General features: G+C 38.5%; 1 protein-coding gene across 1 annotated transcript in view; it reads left to right on the top strand.

Moving 5' to 3' along the window:
- Adam10 (ADAM metallopeptidase domain 10) overlaps nucleotides 1-25595 on the top strand; it is a 103824-nt gene extending 78229 nt beyond the window's left edge. Inside the window, exons 9-16 of the mRNA XM_057767257.1 lie at nucleotides 269-432; nucleotides 6384-6567; nucleotides 11685-11835; nucleotides 12559-12742; nucleotides 13520-13628; nucleotides 14292-14512; nucleotides 21772-21898; nucleotides 23335-25595. Of these exons, the coding sequence (XP_057623240.1) occupies nucleotides 269-432; nucleotides 6384-6567; nucleotides 11685-11835; nucleotides 12559-12742; nucleotides 13520-13628; nucleotides 14292-14512; nucleotides 21772-21898; nucleotides 23335-23429 (1235 nt within the window). The 3' untranslated portion in view covers nucleotides 23430-25595. The remainder of the gene's footprint in view (nucleotides 1-268; nucleotides 433-6383; nucleotides 6568-11684; nucleotides 11836-12558; nucleotides 12743-13519; nucleotides 13629-14291; nucleotides 14513-21771; nucleotides 21899-23334) is intronic.
- Nucleotides 25596-26213: the final 618 nt, after the last annotated feature.

Consider the following 26213-nt stretch of genomic DNA (forward strand, 5'->3'; position numbering starts at 1 on the left):
CATGTAAGGATTGTGTATTCAGTACTGGGGTTTCTTTGCAGGGACCATTAACATTTTATTTTAAATGATTTTTTTAAATCTTGGACTACAGGAACTTTGGAGTATTTGAGTCATTTAGGTACCAGATGTATTTTACATTGAAAAGTATAAATGTTTTAACTCCATATAATGATTTCATTTACTGTTTACCCATTTTTTGGAGGGGAATAGATAACTAATTTAGACTTTTTACTTTATTTTATTATTTTTTTTAAAAAATCTGAATTAGGAAGCTCTGGAGGAATATGTGAGAAAAGCAAGTTGTATTCAGATGGCAAGAAGAAGTCGTTGAACACTGGCATTATTACTGTTCAGAACTATGGCTCTCACGTGCCTCCTAAAGTCTCTCATATTACTTTTGCTCATGAAGTTGGACATAACTTTGGATCTCCAGTAAGTACAGCCTAATTATTAAAAAATTTAAAAAGTGATTAGCTTGACTTTTATTTCCAATGATATTTTGTTGTACATGTAGTGTACAAATGAATGTTTAGTGTTACTGTGCCAGAGCACAGCGATGTAATTGACTATACTGAAAATAAGAATTCTGTGAAAGCACAGAATTTTATCTGGCTTCTTTGTGGGGAGACAAGTTTGAGATAGTGTCTCATGCAGCCTTGGCAGTCTTGTTCTGACCCTCCTGTCCCTTTTTCCCAAGATCTGTGGATGCACCAGCCAGGCCCGACTCTGCCTGGCTCATTCAGACAGAAAGTGATCTATCTGTATTTGCTGGTTCTGAAATAGTTACCAACATATAATACACTCAAATTTCTTTTCAATGAGTCTCTTTTTAATAATCTACTACATTGTATGATGTCTTTTAGCTTTGTTTCTGTTAAAGCAGTATTGTGATTTACTTGAGTGTATTTTTCTGTTGTGGAAATAGATTGATACTTTACATTTTCTTATGATAAATTTCTGATACACAGAAGAAGAAATAACATAATAGGCCATGTTCCCACCATGTAGAACAGGATTTGGCAAGCTTTTCCCAAAGGGCCTATTTGAACATTTTTGTTAGGCTTTGGGGGTAACATTTTGTCTCACATTCCATGTTATTTGTTTCTCAGTTCTTCAAATATGGAAAGCCTTTCCTAACTTAGGCTATGTAATAGCAGCTTATAGGTAATATGGACTCTGAGTCAGTTAACAAGGTTTTGCCTCGTCTGCCTTTTGCATTCCTTTCTTTTTCTTTGCTAAGATGTTTAAATTAAAACATCATTACATATTTTAAAAAAGGTTTCATATATAACCACAATATGATTATTGCACTTACAACAGCTGTCTTTCCTACCCTGCAACACTTGGTCCATTCTGATGATTTTTAAGTGCTCTAAAACATCTATTCAACTTAGAAGTAGGAAATAGTTAAAGATTATGTCTGCTTTTAATGGAGCTTATCAAGTGCATGTTTGGGGAAATTCCACTTGAAAACTATCTAAATTCATCTTACTTGAACCTTATCATATGTAAACATGGAATCATTTATTTTCATAATAATTTGTTTAAAAAAAATGGGTGGTGGTGCTACACACCTTTAATCCCAGTGCCTGGGAAGCAGAGACAAACAGATCTCTGTGAGTTCAAGGCCAGCCTGGTCTACAAGAGCTAGTTCCTTCCAGGACAGGCTCCAAAGCTACATAGAGAAACCGTGTCTCAAAAAACAAAACAAACAAACAAAAGGATCATTTGTTGGCTTTAAGGGCATAGGTCAATATAGAGTGCACGTGTAGCATACATGAAGCCCACAGTTTAATTTCCAGCACCAAAATAAACTAATAAAAATTTCATGAACTTGTGATTTAAAATCTTGAAAGGCACTTTTGAGTTTTCTAAGTTTTTAAAATGCATTGTCTCAGACTTTTCTTGTCTAAGTCTCCATCAGAAAATGAGAAATTATTTTCAGAAGTGTTCTTAAAGTATCAGCGATAAGCAGAGGGCTGATGTCGATGGTTATGTTGCAGTTTCGGGTGCAACGAAAAACATCCCTTCTTCACAGCTCCCTCCATCACAAGCCTTGCCAGAGGTGCTGTCATACCCTTTTTTCCAATACCATTTCTTTTCACTGCCCTAGGGCCTGACTTATTTTATTTTTGTTTATTTATTATTATTGTTTTTTTTTTGGAGACTGTGTAGACCATGCTGTTCTGTCACTCTCTGTATACCAGGTTGGCCTCAAACTCATTGCAGTCCGCCTGTCTCTTCTTCCTGAATGCTGGAGTTAAGGGCATACATACACCACCACACCTGACTGACCTGTTTTGCTTTAATGTTCATATAAACCTCCAAAGGAGCTCAAAATACAGATTCTTAGTGGAGTCTGAGTTTGTGTGTGTGTAGGCCAGAAGCCAATGTAAAGTTTCTTTTTCCATTACACTCCACCCATTTTTTTTTTTTAAAGACAGGATATCTCACTGAATCTGGAGCTTGCCTTTTATCTAGTCTGACTGGTTGGCCTGTAAACCCCTGGGATTTGTCTGACTGCCAACTTATTGCCTTGTTCAACTTTGATGTGGGTTCTGGGAATCTAAACTCATGTTTGCATATTTGGGTGGGACTTTACTTGCTCAGCCACATCTCCCTAGTCCCCTCACTTCTCATCTTAATCTTTATCTGACTGCCAATGAATTGGCATTTAGTAAATTAACATTATTGTTTATTGCATAAATTGTTTAATAGATAATTTGGTTCTTGTTCCTTGTCTGTTTTGCTAACCTTTTCCTCTCCTACTTGACTACTTTTAGTGACCTTGTCATGCTTAATCACACTCTTTCTTTGTGCATGTTGTGAATTCTACATATGCATGGTAGATACTTAATAAGTATTTATTGAGTGATTTATAGATGAGCTGGACATAAACTCCCTAAACCTTTCCACCTTGACATCTTCCTCTGAAATCTCGTTCTGCCCGCTTCCTTCCTGCTATGTCTCTGCCACAGAATGTTACTTTCTCCCAGTGGTTTACGTTATTCTTTATATTCACTTTTATTATCCCAAATATTTATTTTAAGAATGTTGTAAAAAGCTGTAATCACAAATGAGAAGGGTCCTACTTCTTAGTATGAGAAGTCTGATGTATTTCTGCTTTTACCAGAGTGGTCTTTGTGCAAATCTAGCTCAAATCATGCCACTCTGACTTTATTTCTGCTGTGTGATGGATGATACTACTGATAAGGTTTCTGTAGCACAAATAATAAAAACCCAGGGAAAAATATTGGGGTTCAACCTGAAGATCAGAAAAGCAAAGCAGCCAAGCCACTAGAGAGTTCTTACCTATAAGAAATCCTCAGACTGAAAGAAAATGAGTTCCTGTCTCATCCTGTCTTATATTCCTCCCTAGGTCTGGGATTAAGGTGTGAGATACCACTGCCTGGCCTCTAGTGGCTTGGTTTTACCTTCTGGTCTTCAGGCAAGCTTTATTTATTAAAATACAAATGAATTATCACTACAGGTTTTCCTATCTTGTATTTAGGCCTTGACATAATTCAATTCAAAGTATATATTCTATGCCGTCTCCTCTTACCTTTCAAATCCGATGACTCTACTGCTTCAGCCTACCTTACTTAGAAATCTTTTAAAAAATTATTTTTATATGTGTGTTTTGTCTGCATATGTCTGTGTACCAGATGGGTGCTTCAAGTCTATAGAGCAAAAGGTGTCAGAACCCTTAGAACTGGATTTTACAGATGGTTGTGAGCTACCATGTGGGTACTGAGAGCTGAACCCAGGTCTGCATGAGCAGCAAGTGCTTCTAACTGCTACTATGGAATGCTCTGCAGCCATTAAAAAACTTAGACTCTTCAGTGCTTATCTTACATGGGTACACTGAAACATAGATAATCAGTATTGATTTTTAAATACATTCTTAAATCTTTTTCTAAATTTCTATGAATATTTTCTCCTTTTTCCCCTCTTTGTTGCCACCCTCTTCCTCTTTCTATTTCTTCTTCTTTTCTTTGATAGGTTCTTACTGGATAGCTTAGGCTAACTTCAAATTTGTAATCTCTCTGCCTCAGCCTTTTTAATGCTGGGATTGCAGTCTATCCCACCAAAGGTAGCTTTTGAATTTAGGAAGTAGTTTTGTTGCTTTCTTTTCTAACTGAAGTTGTAGTATACTTGTGAAACTTTACTCTGTATTTGAACTCTGAATCCTTTTGGCTTCCAGTCAAAGTAGTCCTTTGTGTATATGTCTGTATTAGAGGAGTGGGGGGTCTTTTTACTTCTTTGTTTGTCAGTTTTGTTCCTGTATCTGAAGTGGCAAATAGTAAGCATCCTTGTTTACAGTCTGTTTTCCTTCTATAAGCATTGATGAGATCTGTTACACCATTCCTGAATAAATTAAAACTCGGCAGGTAGGTCACAATTTGCTGTATTTAAGAATGTAACTCTCACCGGGCAGTGATGGAACATGCCTTTTTATCCCAGCACTTGGGTGGCAGAGGCAATGAATCTCTGTGAGTTCGAGACCAGCCTAGTCCACAGAGCAAGTTCCAGGACAGGCTCCAGAGCTACAGAGAAACCCTGTCTCCAAACAAACAAACAAACAAACAAAAAAATGTAACTCCTTGCAAAGAGGTTTGAATATTTTAGTACTTTATGCAGAACTGGGTACTCTAATATTTACTGCCTTGAAAGGTAGCAAGTGATTCTATGATCACATGAAATGAAGAGTATGCTGTTTTGGAATCTTTTTTATTTCTGTTTCTAAATTTAAATGATGACACTCTTGTTAGTACCATACTTAATCAGAAACCAAATTGAATTGTAAGGAGTAGAACCATAAAGCAAGGTAATACTGTGTTCAGAGCAAGTAGTTGCTAGAGGCTGCATCTGGGCTCAGGAGAAAAGCAGGGCAGTATTAGGAAGAGTGAGATTGGAATAGAGGTCTCTGATGAGAAAATATAAAAATCAGAGTGACCTAGTATGTATTGTTTTTGTCTGCAGAGAGTGGTGTTGTTGGTATTCAAACCAAGATTCAGTTGAAGACAACTGCCATTTTAGTAGCTAATATTTTTTGCCCCTTGCAATGATGAGTACCTTAATTCCTTGAGGATATTGTGTGTGAGGTTTGCTTTCAATGTGTGAGTGTGAATATTGAGGGTAGTGTGTGTGTGTGGTACATGCAACTGAATATGCACCTTTGTGTGTACATGTTACATGTAGAAGTCAGGGGGATGGTGAGTGTTTTTCCTCAATCACACTCAAGGTGAGTGCCTTGAGACAAGTTCCCTGAGCTAGAAGCTTGCCATTTGGGCTAGACTGGTCGTCTTGTGGACTCCTGGTATCTGTTTCTGTATTCCAGCAATGAGGTTGTTACAGATAAGCATGACCATGTCGGGTTTTAATTTTTTTCTTAAAATTGTTATTATATTTTATCTATTTGTGTGTCTGTGTGTGTTCGCTTGTGTTCCATAGCATGTGAGTAGAAGTCAGAGAGCATGTGAGTTACTTGCATTTGGGTCCTGAGGATTAAATTTAAGTTGCCAAGCTTGGTGACAAGCACCTTTACCCCTTGAGCCATCTCTCTGATCCTGTGCCTGGCTTTTTTATGTGGGTCCTAGAGATTTGAACAGAGGTCCTCTTGCATGCACAAGTGTCTTACTCACCAAGGCATCTGCCAAACCCTGGGTTGTTTTAGTGCCCATGTACCAGGAAAGCAGGTGCTGCTGGGGCCCGCTACTTCATTCCAGTTCCGTACAGTTTTCTTTGAGAAAATTCAGGCAGCTCTTTTGGTGCCTCTGATACCTGGATAAATTACTGGAACCAAAACCACTTCTGTGCGTGTGCTCATACACAAAACTCTGTCCCCTGTTTATTCTGTAAAGTAGTGTTTTGATCTCATGCCTTGAGTTTCTTAATTTTATTTAAAAGTAAAACTTGTGTTTCTGTCTCCACTCAGCATTTTACTCAGCTGTCTTTTGAACTGACTCATAAGGAAGCTGCCACTGCCTTGAGTTCTTATTCTGCCTTCCCCAGCACTGGTCTGGGTTTCATTTTCTTCTCTGCCTTCCTGAACCAGTTTTAGCAAGTAATTTACCATGTATTTTGATAAATGCTAAGTAATCCATATTATTACAGCCAACCTTAGAAGCTTCTTTTCAATAGTCTTTATGATGGTGTATGCTCAGTTCTAGTCCCTAATTACAAAGCTCTAAGATAGTTTATGTTTGGACCTGCAGTTTTGCTTCTGTGAGCCAGTGCCACCGTCCTAGGCAGTTGTTAGATTCTTCCTCAAGGAAAGTATAACTCCCACTGTTCCTCTGATGAGAGAGTTCCACTTAAGCACATGACCTGGAAACCCTATTTTACTTCCTACTAATGTTACATCATATTCTATTTGGCAGCATGATTCTGGAACAGAGTGCACACCAGGAGAGTCTAAGAACTTAGGACAAAAAGAAAATGGTAATTATATCATGTATGCAAGAGCAACGTCTGGGGACAAACTTAACAACAACAAATTTTCACTCTGCAGTATTAGAAACATAAGCCAAGTGCTTGAGAAGAAGAGAAACAACTGTTTTGTTGGTATGTATATTTCTCAATATTTTAATTATTAACTTTTTCTCACACTATGGCATGTATGTGGAGGTCAGAAGACACCTTGCTGGAGTCAGTTCTTTCCTTTTACCATGTGGGTTCTGAGGATTGAATCTAGCTTGTCAAGCTTGGTGGTAAGTGTTTTTCCCCTGATGAGTCATCTTTTCAGCCCAAAATATTTAAACATTCAGAAAACTAGAAAGAGTCTACTCTAAGAATATCTCCCATCTATGTTTTCCAATTAAGACTTTGCTGTATTTGCTTTATCAAAATGCTTAGGAATTTGTTTGCCCCTTTGGAACTGAGTTGCAGATGACAGAGTATTTTACATCTAAATACCAGCTTATATCTCAGTAGCTAGAATTCAGTACTGTTTGAGTTTCTTCCTCCTTCCCCTCTCATAAGTGAATTTCACTTTGTGTGTGTGTGTGTGTGTGTGTGTGTGAGAGAGAGAGAGAGAGAGAGAGAGAGAGAGAGAGAGAGAGATTTGACTGTATAGTGAACATCTTCACACCTCTTATCTTCTCTTTCTCACCTCGTCTCCTCTTGTTAGTTCTCCTCGTTCTTCTAGATAGTTGCTTCCGTGTTCTTGTCACAATATGTACATGGTTTTGTGTGTTGTATAAAAGCTAGAAACTAGAAATGAGATGACAATATGATACCTGTCTTTGTGACATTGATTTAATTCACTTAATATGATTATCTCCAAGTTGCATCTGTTTTCCTGCAAACACCAAAAACTGTCTTCCTCATGTCTGACTGACTCCATTGTGTATGTGCTGCATGGGTGTAATTCCAGCAGTTGGGAGGCAGACACATGTGAAAGGTTGTGAGTTCAGTGCCATCCTGGTTTACATAGCAGGCTCCACGCCAGCCAGATAGCAAGACCCTGTCTCTAACCAAAGAACAACAATGAAAACAAACCAAAACCCAAAGTGTGTATATGTGAAGTTTTTTCATCTGTTCCTCTTGTTGGACACCCATATTAATTCCACAGCTGAGCTGTTGTGGATAGTGTGCGGTAAACAGGGATATATACGTGCACAAGTCTTAATTGTACCATTTGGTGAATTTGGCAAATGTAAGTTTCCTGTGTAAACCAAGCAGCTCTGAAGGTACAGAACATCATTTCTGTCAGTTCAGAAAGTTCTTTATTTCACTTTGCAGTCAGTCTCCTAGAAGCTATTGCTAACTGATTGTTTAACCAGAAATTGTTTACCTGTTTTAAGATTTTATACAGATGGAATTCATAGCTTTTTCCTTTTATGGAATTTTACTTATAACTTCACATAGTACTTCAAGGTTCATCACAATGTTTTATTCCTGTTGCTGAATAACTGTGTATTGTAGGACTGACCTAGTTTACTCCTTGTTCCTGTTGGTGGGCACAAAGAGAGCTCATACAGTGTATGTTTTCTGGTTTTTTGGTGTGTGTGTGTGTCTAGCTTGTTTTCCTTAGCATAAGCTTTTCAAGGTTCTCCCCTGTAATAACATGTGTCACGACTCCACTCCTTTTTAAGGGCAAACAATATTCCACTGTGTAAGCATACCAGATTTTGGTCTTACATTCAGCTGTGTATCTCTCTTGTGATGTTTACCAGATTGCAAATATTCTGCCTAATCTTAAAGTTTTTTTGTGCATCCTCCTTTTCCACAAGATTGTAAAATACTTGAATGTAAATATTGACTCACGGTCACTTTTCTATATGAAGAATATTCAAAGAAGGGTTGATGAATTGAGGAAGACTTCCAGATAAGTTTTGTCCCTACAAACAGATAAGTTTTTAATACAGTTTTTATTGGAATAATTATAGATTCACGTACAGTTAGAATAAGCAGTAGGTGCTAAGTACCTTCATTGGTAATAACTTTTAAGTAGGGTAGTATCATCAGTGTGATGATGTCATCAGTGCACACTCCACACTCCTCACTCGTATCTTCTCAGGGTGTTTGTTTCTTTTTATATAATTTGAATGCATGTGTAGTTTTATGTCCCACCACCAAGACAAGATCTATAACAGTTCATCAGGTCAAGGATACACAGTGTTATCGGCTTATAACCACACCTGTTCACTTATAACCGCACCATGCTATCTCTTGCTATTCCCTGCCTACTGCGCTAACGTCTTTTCTATTTCTAAAATACTGTCCTTTTGAAAATGTATAGATGGAATTGTACAGTATATAGCTTTTAGGGCATGCCTTTGTTCACTTAGAAGAATTTGCTAAAGATTTATCCAAATTTTATCAGTATTTTGTCCATTCTGTTGTTAAGAAGTACTCCTCAAGCCGGGCGGTGGTGGCGCACGCCTTTAATCCCAGCACTCGGGAGGCAGAGGCAGGCAGATCTCTGGGAGTTCGAGGCCAGCCTGGTCTACAAGAGCTAGTTCCAGGACAGGAACCAAAAGCTACGGAGAAACCCTGTCTCTAAAAATCCAAAAAAAAAAAAAAAAAAGTAGTACTCCTCAGTATCTAATGGATTGTTTAGTTATTCACTTGCTAAAAACAGCTGTGCTGGCTGTTTTCAGGGTTTTGTTTTTATCAATTAAATATCTATAAAATTCTTGTGGAGGATCTTTTGGGTGAACATACTTTCTTTTATTCTTTTGATAAATACCTTAAGTCTAGTTAATAGACCATATAGTGATCACTTGTTTTGTTTTCTACAAAACTCCCAATTGCTTTCTAGGGTGACTGTACTATTTTACATTCTCATCATGACCTGGTTATGACTAGTCTCAGTCTTTTTTTTTTTTTTTTTTTTTTTTTGGTTTTTTTCGAGACAGGGTTTCTCTGTGGTTTTGGAGCCTGTCCTGGAACTAGCTCTTGTAGACCAGGCTGGTCTCGAACTCACAGAGATCCGCCTGCCTCTGCCTCCCGAGTGCTGGGATTAAAGGCGTGCGCCACCATCGCCCGGCTCACAATAAACTTTGAAGTTGATTATAACAATGGATGTATCTATTGGTATGTGTTAGGAAGAAGATTGGGTGTCAGATACTGCACATGTATTTTCTGATCTTTTCTCTTGAATTACTTGTCACATGAATGACAAAGTTACTGCTAGCCTTTTAAAAGTCAATGTTTTACTTAGTGTGGATGTTCTAGTTGTAGAGTCCAAAGACATCATATAAGATCAGATAGTGGGCTGGAGTTTCAGTGACTGCTAAGATTTTCTTTAGTGAATTAAGAATGAAAGTGTAAGTCTATCTTCTGGGAGTGGTTTTCACTCATCTGTGTCGTAAATGAGGCTGTGCTGGGCGTGGATTTCCTTTTATTCATTTAGTTCCCATTTTAAAACCTGAATTGGTGCATTTGAAAGAGAAGAACCTAAGATTTAAGATCCAAGAACCCCTGGGCTTCATCTGTTTGATCATACTGGGGTATATGGCCTCTAGCAAGTCACAAGCCCCTTGGAAGTTAGTTTTGCTTACTAGAAAATAAAGGCATTTGATGCTTGTCATTCTCAGTAAATGGTAATGTCTTGAGGTGATCTTGTTATATCACAAAGCAGCATTCCTAGTCTGATTCTTTTCCCCACATCATTTGTTTTAGTGGTGCTGGGGATTGAATCCACTACCCTAATTTCGAGTCTTATTGAGAACTTTAGAAGTTAAAGAAATATATTGAAATTATCCACCAATTTTTAGAGCAGACTTTCTAACTCTTAATTATCTAAGGTCTGTTCTTGTACTGTTAGGCTGCTTGGGATTACAGAGAGTATATTAATAATTAATCATTATTTTCTCTTAAGAGACTTGGTCCATCAAGGAAAAGATAATGTAAATTTGAAAGTTCTTATTGACAATGTTAGGATCACTTTTAAAAAGTTATTCTGCCGGGCGGTGGTGGCGCACGCCTTTAATCCAGCACTTGGGAGGCAGAGGCAGGCGGATCTCTGTGAGTTCGAGACCAGCCTGGTCTACAGAGCTAGTTCCAGGACAGGCTCCACAGCCACAGAGAAACCCTGTCTCAAAAAACCAAAAATAAATAAATAAATAAATAAATAAATAAATAAATAAATAAAAAGTTATTCTATAGGATAAAAATATCTAACTTTCTTAACAAATAAATGATGTAAAAATAAAAAGACAAGATGAACATATTCCATAGTAAAATAACTTAAGAATACATCATCTAAAGTTCCTGTGAGGGAAGGGGTGGAGTTAGGAGAGCCTTGTTTGAAACTTGATTTAATGACCAACTAATAGTTTAAGAAATTTTAACATTGATGACTATTAGAAGCTTAGTTATTAAGCATCTTGCTGATTTTATAAGCTGTGATAATGATATATAGTTAGGTTTATAAAAGGTTTGTCACATAGACATGCAGCCTGAACTACTTAGAGAACAACATATTAGGTGTGGTGATTTCAAAATGCTACAAATAAAAATGGCTGGGAATAAGACAAGAGAAGCATACATGGGAGGTCATTGTACTTAGTTTCTTAATACTTTTATGTATGTTTGAAATTTTCTATAACAGATTTTCCCCTTTTCACCTGGTTGAGAAAAACACTAACTTTATTTGCATATTACGACACACATGTGTAGTCAGCAAAGCTCAACTGTGATCTGGCCTAAGTAGCAAGTTACTAGTTCTGTAAAGAACATAATAAGAAGGACCCATGAAATCAGTCCTCTCACTGTACAGGAACAGAGGCCCCCAACGGAACCTGAGGTTTCATTGTTGGTAGTAAGCACTACCTTACTGAAAAACAGGTCTCCTGATTTTCAGATTCTGTTTTTGCCTTACTTACTCATCAAAATTTCCTTTTTGGGGGGTTGGAGGTAAAGTAAAGCTCTAAAGAGTTTGTGAATTTTATTTTATTTTTTATATTTATGGTATTTTGCCTACATGTATGTCTGCATCATGTGTGAGCCTGATTCCCTTGGAGGCCAGAATATGGTATCAGATCCCCTAGATCTTAAGTTATAGAGAGTCATAAGCTCCATGTGGGTACTGGGAACTGAAATCAGGTCCTCAGGAAAGGCAGCGAGTGCATTTAAATAAACTGTCATTCCATCTCCTCAGCCCTGAGTTTGTAAATTGTGAAGAAGATTAATGTGTGTATACAGTGTTCATCTTGTCCTGTTACTTTCTTCAGAGTCCGGCCAGCCTATATGTGGAAATGGGATGGTGGAGCAAGGTGAAGAATGTGACTGTGGCTACAGTGACCAGTGTAAAGATGAGTGCTGCTTCGATGCTAACCAGCCAGAGGGGAAGAAATGCAAACTGAAGCCTGGCAAGCAGTGCAGGTACCTGCCTTGCCAACCCCACTGATGTGAACATGCCTGCAGGGTCACGCATAGCAGTTAAGACAGATTTAATGCTGATGTCAAGAGATTCATAAGGCTATGGAAATTTTCTGCTTTGTTCTATTGTTATTTATTTTTCTGAACCATATCCTGTTGTTGACAATTGGAACAATTCATAATTTGGGCATTGAAAAAATATGAAAATGCTGCCCTTTAAAATATTTATCATTTAGTTCCTAACTTTGAAAACATTACTATCTTCTGTCCAAATAGTATCTTAACTTGAAAGTATTAAGGTAAAATGGGGCATTAGGCTTCTGTGATTTAGTGTCATATAGTTATTTCACTTGTCAAATGCAGTCGTGATTACAGGCAATAGACTATAATTTGCACAAACTTTTTAGATGGTTAGGCATGTATTCTAGTGCAGCTTTAGTACAAAAATCTGTAAATTGACTAATATGTTAGTAGCTGTGGAAAAAAGCACTGAAAACTTTCTTAATCCTGAATTCACAAAAAGGCTGAGTAAGAATGCTGACTGTCGTGTTTTTGACTGTGGAAACCAGATGCTTAATCATTTCTTTTACACTTGTTAGAATGTTCAAATAGAGTAGTTTGTTAGTAGTAATATTTAAAGTTGTGTTCCATCAGTGTACTTACCATTTAAGATGATGTAAAAATTAGGCCCATCAAGAGATTTACTTTATTTCACCACTCTTCTAGTCCAAGTCAAGGACCTTGCTGTACAGCACAGTGTACATTCAAATCAAAGTCCGAGAAATGCCGGGATGATTCTGACTGTGCAAAGGAAGGCATATGCAATGGATTCACAGCTCTCTGCCCAGCGTCTGATCCCAAGCCCAATTTTACAGACTGTAACAGGCATACACAAGTGTGTATTAATGGGGTAAGTATTTGATTTAGGATGTTTTAAATTTAAATTTTATAGAGCCTCCTTTTTCAGAATAATAGTTGACACTGAAAGCTCCATAAGGTAACTACTTTGGGGCTCCCATTCAATAATATACCTATCTGTTCCCCACAAATCCATGAATGTATAATGTGACAATTGCCTGGTGGCATACAGTTAGTTCCTGACTCACCTTTCATCTTTGCAACCATATGTCTTTGGTATTCACAAGAGTACAACTAGGCATGTGGTGTTATCTGCACTGCTTTTAAGTTGTGTAAATTAATATTTCAGGAGCCTGAATAAAAGAGCTCATCTGGTCATTTTCTCTGAGTGTAAAATCTTTTGAGCTTCCGTGGCTAAATGTTACTTTTTCTGCATAAAGAAAACTTATTTTTTTTCTGCTTGTAGAGGAGTCACAATAACTAACACAAATGTGGAATGGCCTCTTTCTCTACTTTTGTTTAGTTTTTTTTCTTTTCTTTAATTTATTTAAAGGTTGCACAGCTTACTTTCATTTAGTCTCAGGTATATTTATGTGATATTATTGGTTCTGATAGTCATCTCTGTTTTTGTTTTGTGGTGCCTGGGATCAGACCCAGGACCTTGTATGCGCCTGCAGTTGCTTGCCAGCGAGACTCATCTCTAGCCCTGTTGTTTATTATATTAAATATACCCACTTTATTATTTGACATCTGAAGCTTATACCTACCTGTTACTATGGATAGTAGTTTTGACTCCACAGATATTAAATAAAATTTGCATTTCCCCCAGCAATGTGCAGGTTCTATCTGTGAGAAGTACGACTTGGAAGAGTGCACCTGTGCCAGCTCTGATGGCAAAGATGATAAAGAGTTATGCCATGTTTGCTGCATGAAGAAAAGTAAGGCTTTTCAATACCTCAGCGTAAAGTCTACTTTCAAAATCTGTTATTTGCCATTAAGTTGTTTTTCATCCTTTGGGAATGAGGTTTATTAGGAGTAAGGACCTCAAGATCATGATTGAGCCTTTAAGTGAGCACAAGAAAGAAACAGCAATATCAGAAACACCTTAGCAGAGCCTTAAAGGGAAAGAGGGTTCCTTTAAAACATGCAGAGGAGCGTTAGGTGAACTGCCTTGAGTGTGGTGGCACGGGTGGGGTAGGGTAGGACAGAGAAGATCCCTGTCTTTAAGTTTCCCTTATTAAACTGATACACAATTTGGACAGATACTTTCTAGCTAAATTGGTTCTCTTGAGAAAAATTTAAATGTAGCATTGTATTATAGTCCTTATAATGTTAAATGATGTATTAACCAAATCTTTTTAGCTTCAGGTAATAATTTATATAAACAAAGCTCCATGGTTTTAAAGCCATTGTGGGCATTAAATCAAGATTTAATGTTTGTTTATATTTGACATTTAAGGTAATTAATGATGTTACTCTGACAAACTTATATAGGTCTGTGTAATATGGAAATGAATTTAGGTAGTTCTGTCTTTCTTTTTGCTTTCCAAGATTGTCCCGCCAGGTGTTCTGACCTTTGTGCTTGGAACTTCTTTTTCTAGTGGCTCCTTCAACTTGTGCCAGTACAGGGTCTTTGCAGTGGAGCAAGCAGTTCAGTGGTCGGACTATCACTCTGCAGCCGGGCTCTCCATGTAATGACTTCAGAGGCTACTGTGATGTTTTCATGCGGTGCAGATTAGTAGATGCTGATGGTCCTCTAGCTAGGCTGAAAAAAGCAATTTTTAGTCCACAGCTCTATGAAAATATTGCGGAGTGGATTGTAGTAAGTATAGTCTTCATTCATAAAAACCTTAACTTAAAATGTTTGGGCTTAATTTTACTTGGGCAGTGGTCACCAATGTTGAAGGAAGAACACTTGCCTATTTATATTAGAGTTACTGTATGTATAGTAACTCTGGTTCTTATTTCCTTTTGCAGTGATTGGGTTCTCCACCTGAATATCATTTAAAGCTCTGTTATATGTTCTAGGAGTCACTCTGCTTCCCTCTGCTGCTTACATTGTCTCTTGCAGGTGACTTCTGGTGGTACTTACATTAGTGTTTTCACTGGGCTTTTGGGAAAGTGCTACTTGATTTATGTATTTCTCCCCTGTTTCAGTGTAACAGGTACACTCATATACATGTATTTATTTATGTACTTTATATATATGAGTGTTTTGTCTGCATGTACATTTATATGTACATCAGGAGGGGAGAAATACATGAATTTATGTACTGTATGTATATGAGTGTTTTGTCTGCATGTACATCAGAAGAGGGCATCGGTGGCTATAAGCCACCATGTGGATGCTGGGAATTGAACTCAGGACCTCTGGAAGAGCAACCAGTGCTCTTAACTGCTGAGCCATCCCTCCAGCACCAGCTGCAATTTTCTTAAAGGATTGCTGAGATTAACCTAAATGTTCATGCTTTTCAAGTGATTTGTGTCGGACACATACTTGCAAGTAGTATGTTTAAGAATGTGCTATGCCCAAAATGGAGTAGTTTGCTTTGCAAATTGACTTAGAACTCAGACTCGCCCTTTTCCAAGGGTTATTACTTTTTTTTAAAAGTAGATTTAATGAAAGATCCCTTTCTGTGAATTAGCACTGAGAATGTTCTTATCTTATATTCTGGAATAGATTAATCAGACAATTCTGAATTTATACAGGTTTGCTGTACATGAGTGAGTGTAACGGGTATCTTTTATTTTATAATGCCAGCAATATATATATATATGATTGTATAACATCCTTAGCACCATCCTCAGTGCCTGGAGAGCAGATTTTGGATGCTTTGGTGAGCATTGCCAGGCCAAGAAGTAAGACAGTAAATGCTGAGATGTTTTACATTGTTTGTCTCATTTGATTTTGTGCAGACTTTTCTTGCATAAAAAGGTTTGTTTTGTAGTAATGATAGTTTGTGTCTTGGCGTCTTACCAATCAGGGCAATTTTTTTGTTTGGTAATGTATCCTGTTAGGGTGTTCTGCTTTAAGAGACTGTAAGAAGTGAAGGGATCCCTTCACTGTTTTGTTTCCAGTGCTACCTGGTATCCTTTTGTCTTCTTGGTGTGCTTTTGTCCCCCTTTCTTCTCCTGAAATTCTGTAGAGTAGGAAGAACCTTAACACTTCTTTTTGCCATTATTGTTACTGTTGTTTCCTTATGGAGAGTTGTTTTGACAGCCATGTTTAAGCTTTTCCACAGTATGCTCCATAGCTTTACTGGATTTGTTTAGCTTGGAGTCAGTAATAAACACTCCATGGCTTTAGCAGGCGTCATGTAGTTGTTGAGAAGACTGAGAGCACTCGCCATTAAATATATTGAGATCCTGGGTGTTATCAGTTGTTCTTTAAGTGGGTTAAGGGCATTAGTAATTCTTTTCCAGTTTCCCCTATAGTTGATATGGTCTTGTTTCTCTTTTCATCTTTTGGCTAGGTTTCATATTGCAGAGAACCATCTTTTACCTTTTTTTTTTTTTTATCAGTATGTGCCTCCTTTTTTCATCCCTTGATATATTGTGACTAAGTTTGACAAAAGTTTGTGTTTCAGTTTTTGTTTTGATAAGAATTAACGTTCCTTATACCCCTTCTTACTATCTAGGTCTTTAACCCCTGGGCTCAAGGGGGTCCCTCTACTCTTAGCCTCTGAGTAGTTGGACTCCAAGTACACACCCCTCAATTTTTTGAGACAAGCCTTGTATCATAGCCCTAAACCTGGTACTTGCTATGTAACCCAAGCTGAGCTCAAACTAGCCCCAATCCTACCTCAACCTCCAAAATGTACTTTCTCACTTTTTAATCAGTTTCTACCCTCATGATTTGTTCTAACTTTATGAGTTTAAATACTAAGTATCTGGTATTCTTTTTGAGTGGAAGATTTAGGACAGTGGTTCCCAAGTGAATCACAGCTTGATTATCTATGCCTCTGAGAAAACTGGAGGCTGGTGAAATTGGGAGAAGTCCTGGAATTCATACATCATTTTAGCTTTGTTTTCGAAACAACCGTAGGAATATTTACTCATGGAAGGATTGCAAAACTAGGATGTCCTTAGACTTTACTTGATGAACATTGTCGAAGAGCAACCACAGGGCCTAGACCAAGTAAGTCAAAGCTCTTGGAATTGGCCTGAAGTGTCTGTATGCCCATGGAGACTGGAAGAGTGCATTAGATTTCTTGGAATTAGAGTTGCAGATGGTTGTGAACTGTCATGGGGAAGCTGAGAATTGAACTTGGATCCTCTGGATCATTGAGCCATCTTTCTAGCCCTTAAGCCAAGTTTCAACCACAGTTATTTCCAGACTTTACTTATTCCAGTGTTATGGTATTTGTGTTGCTCCACTGTAGAATGTTGTCTGAAGAAGGAGTGTTACTAGCACCAAAATATCTCTGGGTTGTGACTCTGGTAATGGATCTCTGTCCACGTTGTCAGTGTTAGACAAACTAGAAAAAGGTACATGGGCCATAGTGGGATAAAATGGTGAGTCACTGTAATAACTATCCCAACAAGTGGTTTCTTAGGTACAGGAACTCAGTTTAGTTTGGGACATGGAAGACAGATATAGAAGTGTACTTCAATTCTGTGTGTCCTTTTCATAGAAAACAGCAGACTATATTGGAGAAATCTTAAAAAGATTTTTTTGTTGTTATTGGTTTGGTTTTTGTTGTTTGTTTGTATTTTGGTGATGCTGGCAAGCAAGTGACCCCAGGGTCTCAGCTACTTTGGACAAATTCTCTACCACTCCGCCCCATCCCCAGCCATTGGGAAGTCCTCTTTAAGAAGGTGACACTAGAACTACATTCTTAAGAGCTAGCAGAAACAGACATTAGAAATGTTTCATGGAGAGGGAAGTACATGGAAAAGCCACACATGTACAAGAGCCTTCAACACTGAAACAGTTTGAAAAGTCTTTTGTAAAGCTTGGTGAGTTCTTTTCATTGATAAAGTGCTCTGTTTAAAAGCAGGCCAGCTTTGTGCTCTGAAGCTTGTCTGCCTAGGATGAATTTCCTGTGTGTTCTTTAGAAACTACCTGTATTGTATATATACTGTAAGAGAACTAAGTAGAGCTGTGTGGCTCTATTCTACACTCAGGTTTCATGTTTGTGTCCCTTTCTCCCACTCCCTAGACCATCCAGCAGACTTTTGTTGGGAAAGGAGACATAATCAAACCCCTTGCTTGAGCAGTAGCACTGATAGTTACATGGAATGTATTTGGAGCACAGAAGTCTAGAGGCTAGGTTTTAAGAAAAATGAGAGGAACACAAAGGTGGAAGTAGCTGCTGTGTCAGTACTAGGCCTTAGCTTGAGTGGAGTAAGATGGCCATTGTCCTCTGAGCTTAAGAATTGGTCACATTATTACAGGAGTCACTGCTCCCAGTAGGAACTCAGAAGTATACAGTAGCTGTTAGAGTAACTAAGGGTTCTACTGGTATTTACCAACTGGGCTCCAGGAATACTGAGCTTCAAACATTGCTCAAAATTGGCTCTGGACCAATTTGGACAGACTGACAGGAGTCCTATACCCTGCCTCCTAATAACAGCAAGTCTGTTTCTTGACAGTAAAATAGAAAAAACATAGGAATCCATAGAAAACTTCTGAAACAAGGATGATGTCATCCTGAGAACAAAAAAGAAAGGAACTCTGAAAATTGTTTCTATAGCAAATAAAAAGAACATTTTAGAAAATGGACAATCTAAGGCAGGATAGAAGCAGTAGTTTAGAGAGTACATTGTAGGCTGCAAGTCTCCAAATGCACATCCAGTAGAACACATATCTGCTTATCTGGAGCAGTTGGAAAACAACAAAAACTGATGTTTGGTCTTTTAGACTTTCATTTTACCCATAGATCATATAACAACACAATAATTGCCATACATAACTTGAAGGAAAAAAACCTGGTTTTTAAGCCATATTTAGCCTGGCCATTTTGTGTTTTCTTTATCGACTCTATTTCAATTTTTAAGTCTTGAACTATTTGAACTGTTTACCTGTTTGTTTTTTTCTTGGTTTTCTTGGCTTTCTTTCAGAGATTAATTGATTTCTTCCATTTTTTTTATTCGTCTTTTCCTCCATTTCTTTAAGAGAATTTTTAATTCCTCTTTAAGGGTCTCTATCATCTTCAGAAAGTTAAATTTAAGGACATTTTCTTCTGCTTCTTCTGGGTTAGGATGTTCAGGTTTTCCTTTTGTAGGACTATTAGGTTCAAATGTTGCCATATTGCTCTTTAGGTTGTTGAATATACTTGCACTGGTGCCTACCAAGGGATGCATGTGGGGCCTGTGCTTCATGGGGGGGGGGTCTGTCTTTCTCCAGTTGATGCAGGTGGGGCCTGTGGCTTAGGTGGTCACTCTTCCTCCAGGTGTAGGCAGGGCTGATAAAGGTAGTCGTTGATGCAGTTCTGGGGAATCTTCTCTGGGTGCAGTTAGGGCCAAAGCTCCAGTGGAATGTGCCTGGGGGGCTAGCGTCTAGAGAGCTGGGCCCTCCAGCTGCGACCCCAGACACTCACCTCTCCAGGGGCAACCAGGGCCAGGGCCTGGTTCCCTTTTTTGTTTCCTTTTCTTTCATGTTTTTGGGGTGGAAGTGGCGAAAGGATTGAGACAGGATCTCATTTGACCCAGACCAGCCTCAGTTAGTATTAGCTGAAGCTAATCCTGAATGAACCACTGATCCTTTTGTATTCATTTCTCAATTGCTAAGATCCTAGACATTGTGCCATCACATCGCCTTTCATTATTTTTTATTTTTATATCTTATGTGTTTGATTGTTCTGCCTACTTGTATACCTGTGTACCATGTGTGTGCCTGCTACCTGCAGGAGCCAAAAGACAGTGTCAGATCCCCTGACACTGGAATTACAGATGGTTGTGAACTTCCATGTTGATAGTGGGAATTGAATCTAGATCCTGGAAGAGCAGCCAGTGCTTTTAACCACTGAGCTATCTCTCTACTACCTTTGCATTTAAAGAAAATGTGTGTGTGTGTATGTGTTTGTTTTTGTGTGTAAGTATAAATGGAGGTCAGGGAACAACTTTCTGGAATCCATTCTTTCCATCATGTAGTTTCTTTTCTTGAAGAGTTTGTTCCTAAAGTCATTGGGTGAGTCTAAGCAAGGTTGGAATCCACGTCAGCTATGGAGAGCTGCAGTACCAAAGACATGCCTGGCTAATAGAGCCTTACCTGATTAGGAGGGTGTGGGGAAGAGCATGGTATGGGACGACATATCCCAAATACTGTGAATGTCCTCTATTCCATGTGGAAGGTGAGTGCTGTGTTAGTGTTCAGGTGAAATGAGTAGTGTCTACAGAGTAGGTGAAAGAGTGAAAGTACAGTAAGAGGTCTCTATCCTGTGTAGAAGGTAAGTGTCATGTCAGTGTACACGTGGGGTGAAGAGGAGTCTTCTAGGAGGAGAACCAGGGTTCAACAGAGACATGATGGTCCAGGACTCAGGTATTTAAAACAAAAACAAAAAACAAGATAAACCTGGAAGTTTTTGTTGCATGAGAAAATAAGTGCTTAAAGAATGAGATGGGGAAGGTCTCAAAAACTCCATGGTAACAACAGAACAAGTTAATTAAATCAATAATTGTTGGTGAAGAATGGAATGGTTGCATAGTTCCAAATTACATCTCTACAAAATGCTCATTGATTTCACAAGGGAAAATAATCTCATTGAATAATAACTGGTGGATAGTATCTCAATCAGGTAATCAAGGTTAGCATCATAGTAGTGAAATCAGAGTCATGTCTAGCCTGACAGGATATGATAAAAGCGTACAACATCCCTTCTGCGATACTCCTAACAGATGCATGACCTGAATCTGATCATAAGAAACACTAGGGAATTCAAAATTTGTTACCATCCTGTAATTAACACCTGCTCTGAAGATTTCAAAAGTATCTTATTTATTTTGTGTGTGTGTGTGTGGGGGGTAATTTGCCTGTGTGTGTGCGCGCGCATGCGTGCACACATCACATGCATCTTTTTTCTCTGTGGAGGCTGGAAGAGAGCATAGGATCCTCTGTTGCTGGATTTACAGATCATTGTGAACTGTCATGTAGGTGCTGGGAATCAAATCAAGATCCTTTGTAAGTGCAGCAAGTTCTCTTACCCACTGGGCCATCTCTCTAGTCCCAAAAGGTTCAAAGTCTTAAAGGTCAGAGGGGATCTGTGGGACCCGTCCAGACTGAAGGACAACAGAGAGGAACAGATGGCAAAACTTGCATGGGTTTGTGATGACCATGGCCTGACTAAGAAAATACTCTTATATCATAGGAGAGAGAGAGAGAGGAGGGAGGGAGGGAGGGAGAGAGAAAGATTGTCTGTCTATGTGTGTCTGTCTCTGTCAGTGGTCTGCTTTGGGGATTGCATGTGCACATGCATGTGTGAGGCAGAATTTGATACTGGATGTTGCTTTCCACCTATTTTGTTGTTGGTGTAGGGTCTCTCACTGAACCTGTAGCTTTCTGGTTGGCTAAACTGGCTGGTCAGCAAGCCCCAGAGATCCACTTGTCTCTGCTCCTCAGGTATTTGCTTTCACTCCTGGCGTTTTACGTGAGTTCTAAGGATCTGAACCTAGGTCCTCATCTTGGTGGCAAGGCAAGCCCATTGAGTGCCAGTTGAGCTCCTTGTTATGGGCCTTTCATGCTAACATGCTCAGGAGCGTAATGTGGTGCATGCAGCTGACTCTGGGTCAGATTTCTGAAAGGTGTTTGCAGGGAGTCGTTCAAAGTAAAACAAAAGTTGTTCTAATGTGAGAGCTTATATATGCATAAAAAGTGGCTGGGGGGTGTTTTGGCACAGCATGTATTTTTGTTTTAGGATCTGAATAAACACACTACAGAGGTAATAAGTAATGTAAAGTCTCAGATGATAGAGGCATTTTGAATGTTGTTTTTCTAGAAATAATGAGTAGTAATTGCATAAGTGTTACAATAATCTGTATTAATGCCAATGTGGATATTCAGCGTTTAGAAGCTGTAAACACTACATATGGTAGTTGTTAGTATCTGTTGTCTTAAAACAGTTTAATTCTGTTCCTGTCCAGGCTCATTGGTGGGCAGTCCTTCTTATGGGAATTGCCCTGATCATGTTAATGGCTGGATTTATCAAGATTTGCAGTGTTCACACTCCAAGTAGTAATCCAAAGTTGCCTCCTCCTAAACCACTTCCAGGTAAGGTGCTGAGCAATGGGTGCTGCTGTGAGCAGAGCCAGAGCTTTCGGGCAGGGAGGATGAAGGATGCAACACCCATAAGGCTTTAGTAACTGAGTTTATGGGCTCTATTGTTGACAAATTCCCTGATAAATGTTCACTGGTTGTATTTTTGTTCGTCAGTCCAATCTAGTAGTCACTGACTACCAGTGTAATGCTGATTTATCGTGTGTCAAGAAACATTTAGAATACCATTTTGATTTTTGAGTAGACTCCCCCACCCCGTTTGTCTCAGTCTGTCACCATACCTTGTTTTTGTTGTGGTAGTTAAACTGCTTTTAAATTGTTGGTCTTTCCTCTGAATAGTTAATGGCTCTGATACTATTTGTAATGTCTGTGTTCTTGAAATAGTTTCTGGCACAGAAGCACATTTTCCTCCTAAATGAGGCCTACTGAGAAGTGCAAATCTTTATGTGGGCGAGTCTTGGTGTAGTAGCTTTAAATGTTAAGGACCTATCAAGTAGTCCCTATCCTTTCCCTTGGGAGGATACCACCACTAGGATAAATCAAGTCTGGGCATTTGAAGAAGACAAGAGGAATCAGCTTCTTTGTGTTACACATTAGTCAGGCTTAACAGTACCTCCCTTCCCCTCTTCAGAGTGTAATGGCTAATCATCATAGGTGTGGGGAAGACATTACCTGAGGCAGCGGCAGGGAAGCCAGGGTTGGGTGCTAGCATCTCCCCTTTCCTAGGAGAACCTTGTCAAGTCAACTATAATCCCTACATAAAGTAGTTTCCTCTACTTTGTATTTTCCCTCTGCTCCTGTGTTGGGACAAGAGAGCCCAAAAGTTGTGGTGGGGGTGAGAGGATGTTTTAACACATTTCCAAGAACTACAGGGCGCTTTTAGGCACAGTTACCATGACGTTCTCCTTCAGTGGAACAGATATTTGATTTGTGTATTAACACCTCTGAAAACTGATTGTCATTTGTTAAACCTTCATAAAAAGTGCTAAGCACATACAGGAATATGTCACGTCCTCACAACAGACTGGATGAGTTAGTTGCCATCCTGCTGTGCAGACCAGCCTCAAGTGTCTTCTCTTGTCAGAGTTCAAGTCATAGATTCTGCCCTCAAACCTGTTAATTTAGACTAATCAGTCTAATTCTTAAGACTGTTAAACATTAAATACGGATCAGATTTAAAGTCAACATGAAATGGTGTAACGTTACAGTAATTTTTATATTGAATACATGTTAAAGTTGGTGTTTTTAACTTGAATTGGCCTAAATGAAATAAGTATTCAAATTATTTAGTATTATTACTTTTTTATTATGGCCACCAGAAAATTGAAAACTGTGTTACAGGGCACATACATCTGCTGATCAGTCACAAAGAATAATTTTTCTTGCTTTTAGGAGGTGATGAACAATAAACTGTTTTGCTTTCGTTACAGGCACTTTAAAGAGGAGGAGACCGCCGCAACCCATTCAGCAGCCCCCGCGTCAGAGGCCCCGGGAGAGTTATCAAATGGGACACATGCGACGCTAACTGCAGCTTTTGCCTTGGTTCTTCCTAGTGCCTACAGTGGGAAAACTTCACTCCAAAGAGAAACCTGTTAAGTCATCATCTCCAGACGAAACCCTCACAGTTCATAGTTGAAGAAAAAATGGCAAGAGATCATGTCCTCAGACCAGGTGGAATTACTTAAAATTTAAAGCCTGAAAATTCCAATTTTGGGGGGGTGGATGGAAAAGGAACCCAATTTTCTTATGGACAGATATTTTTAACCTAATGGCACAAAATCTTAGAATATTATTATGTGCCCCGTGTTCCCTGTTCTTCGTTGCTGCATTTTCTTCATTGCAGACAGACTTGGCTCTCGATGAACTTTTATCACAAATTGAAATATATTTTTTTCAACTGCCAATCAAGGCTGGGAGGCTCGACCACCTCAACATTGGATATATCACTTGCCAATGTACATACCTTGTTATATGCAGACATGTATTTCTTACGTACACTGTACTTCTCTGTGCAATTGTAAACAAATTGCAATATGATGTTTCTTTGTATTATAAATTTTTCCCGCTCTTAATGAAAAATTACTGTTTAATTGACATACTCAGGATAACAGAGAATGGTGGTGTTCAGTGGTCCAGGATTCTGTAATGCTTCACATAGGCAGTTTTGAAATAGAATCATTTTCCCTTTTCTTACCATGGAGTTGGTTCTTACATAGATCTTTTTGTCTTGTCGCATGGCTGTTGTGAGCAGGAAAGACTGTGCTGAAGAACACAGCTGATCGGAGTGCGAACTGGACAGCAACAGCATTTGGCTTCAGAGTCAGTTCTTTATGTAAATGTTTGGTTTCTGCTTAGTATTTTACACTTCCTAATTCAATTCCCTTTTTAAATTGTTAGGTGAAATTTTATTCATGCCTTGATGCCTTGGTAGGAATTATGTCAGAAATAATTATTTTCATTTGTGGCCTGCTTATTCTTTTGTGTATTCCATATACTTAAAGTTTGCCAATTCTGTTTTTATCTGATATGAAAAAGAAAATCAGTGTCTTCATTGAAATATTTGGACCATTCTTCAGCACACCATCACTGATCATTGGTAACCACTAGAAATTAGTAATTTGCTTGGCAGGTAGTTGAAATTGTAGGTAGGCCTTCTGACATTGTTTTTCCAACCCGTAAGCCATTTTAGCAACAATAAAGGTAGACAGCACAGTGTCCCATTACAAACTTCTTTTTAAAGCAGATATAAATAATTGGCATTTTTAAAGAAAGAGAAAGCAAAAGCATTTAATGTATTAACAGGCTTATCGCTATGCAGAAAATGGAGGGGGCATTAAAAACTGTAAGCTTGTGACATATTCATTGCTTCTGTTTTCCAGCTACATCACTTAAATTAGAAGTCAACAGCAGTGATTTTCCTGGCTTTACATAGGAGGCAAATTTAGGGAAGGTTGACAAGATTACTGTGTTTGGCTTTCTTTTCTTTTTTCTTATTCTTTTTTCTTAAGAGTCTAAGGTTTACACAATCACTCATAATGTGACGCGAGCCAGCAAGGCCAAAAACGCTAGAGAAACAATGGGATCTCTCCTTGTAAACTTGTACAGTACGTGGTGACTTTTTTCAAAACAGCTTTTTGTACATGATTTAGAGACAAATTTTGTACATGAAACCCAGATAGACTATAAATAATTCTAACCCAACAAGTAGGTAGCTGTGTATGACACTGCTTTAAATCATTCAAATGCCTTTGTTTTTGGACTGTGCAAAGGTTGGAAGTGGGTTTGCATTTCTAAAATGGTGACTTTTATTCTGCAAGAGTTCTTAGTAACTTCTTGAGTGTGGTAGACTTTGGAACATGTACATTTTTTGCTTGTAATGTTATCCTGTGGTAGGATTTTGGCAGTTGTACACTGCCTTGTTTTATTTTGAGTCTAAGTTAAATGTTTTCTGAAGAGATACATGCACTGAACTGTTTCCACTGCAAATTAAGATGTGGTAAAAAAAATGAAAGGATCAGGACCAGTGAGATCTAATACTACTGTCAGTTTAATGTCCACTGTGTTTTATACAGTATCTTTTTTTTTTGTTCACTTTGGAAATTTTTACTAAAACCTGCAAAAAATAAAGTATTGTGCAAAGATGTAAGGTTTTTTGAAACTTGAAATGCATTAATAAATAGACTTGATGAAATCAATTTGACGAGTCTGTCCTCTCTTTGAACTCAGAGAACTGTCAGAGGCAGTTGCCTACTGAGTGAAAGACTGCTCAGCAGAACAGTGTCCTCCTGCGAGTGCAGGCATCCTTGCTCACAGGGAAGAGCCACAATGAGCAGTCCTATTGGGTATCACTGTCTCACACACACACAGTTAAAAATCACTCAGCAGCACTGCTTTTCACTGTAGTCAGTCTCCAGGACTTGTCTTAGTGAAGAGCTGAGCCTAACTGGAAACCTGCAGTCTTCTTTCTACTTCCAAAGTTGTGTGTGCTATGTGCCTTATTAATGTCTAATTTATCTGGGTATGGGAGTGCACGTCTATAATCTCAGTACTGCAGAGGCTAAAGTAGGATTCGGGGAGTTAAAGGCCAACCTGGGCTACATACAAGAGCTCTGAACAATCCTGGTAGACTAGTTGCCTAGCATGCACATGGTCTCCATCTTCAATTCATAGCATCTCCCGAGTGCTCCCACACAAAATAAGACCTGGTCTAATGGAGATATATTTGAAATTTTGAACTAATGTTTTCCTATCTTGTAAGATTTATTGTAGAGAATTGATATCATAGTGTTACCTACAAAAGAAATTATTT

Source organism: Chionomys nivalis, chromosome 4 (genome assembly GCF_950005125.1).
Source record: "Chionomys nivalis chromosome 4, mChiNiv1.1, whole genome shotgun sequence".
Taxonomy (NCBI): Eukaryota; Metazoa; Chordata; class Mammalia; order Rodentia; family Cricetidae; genus Chionomys; species Chionomys nivalis.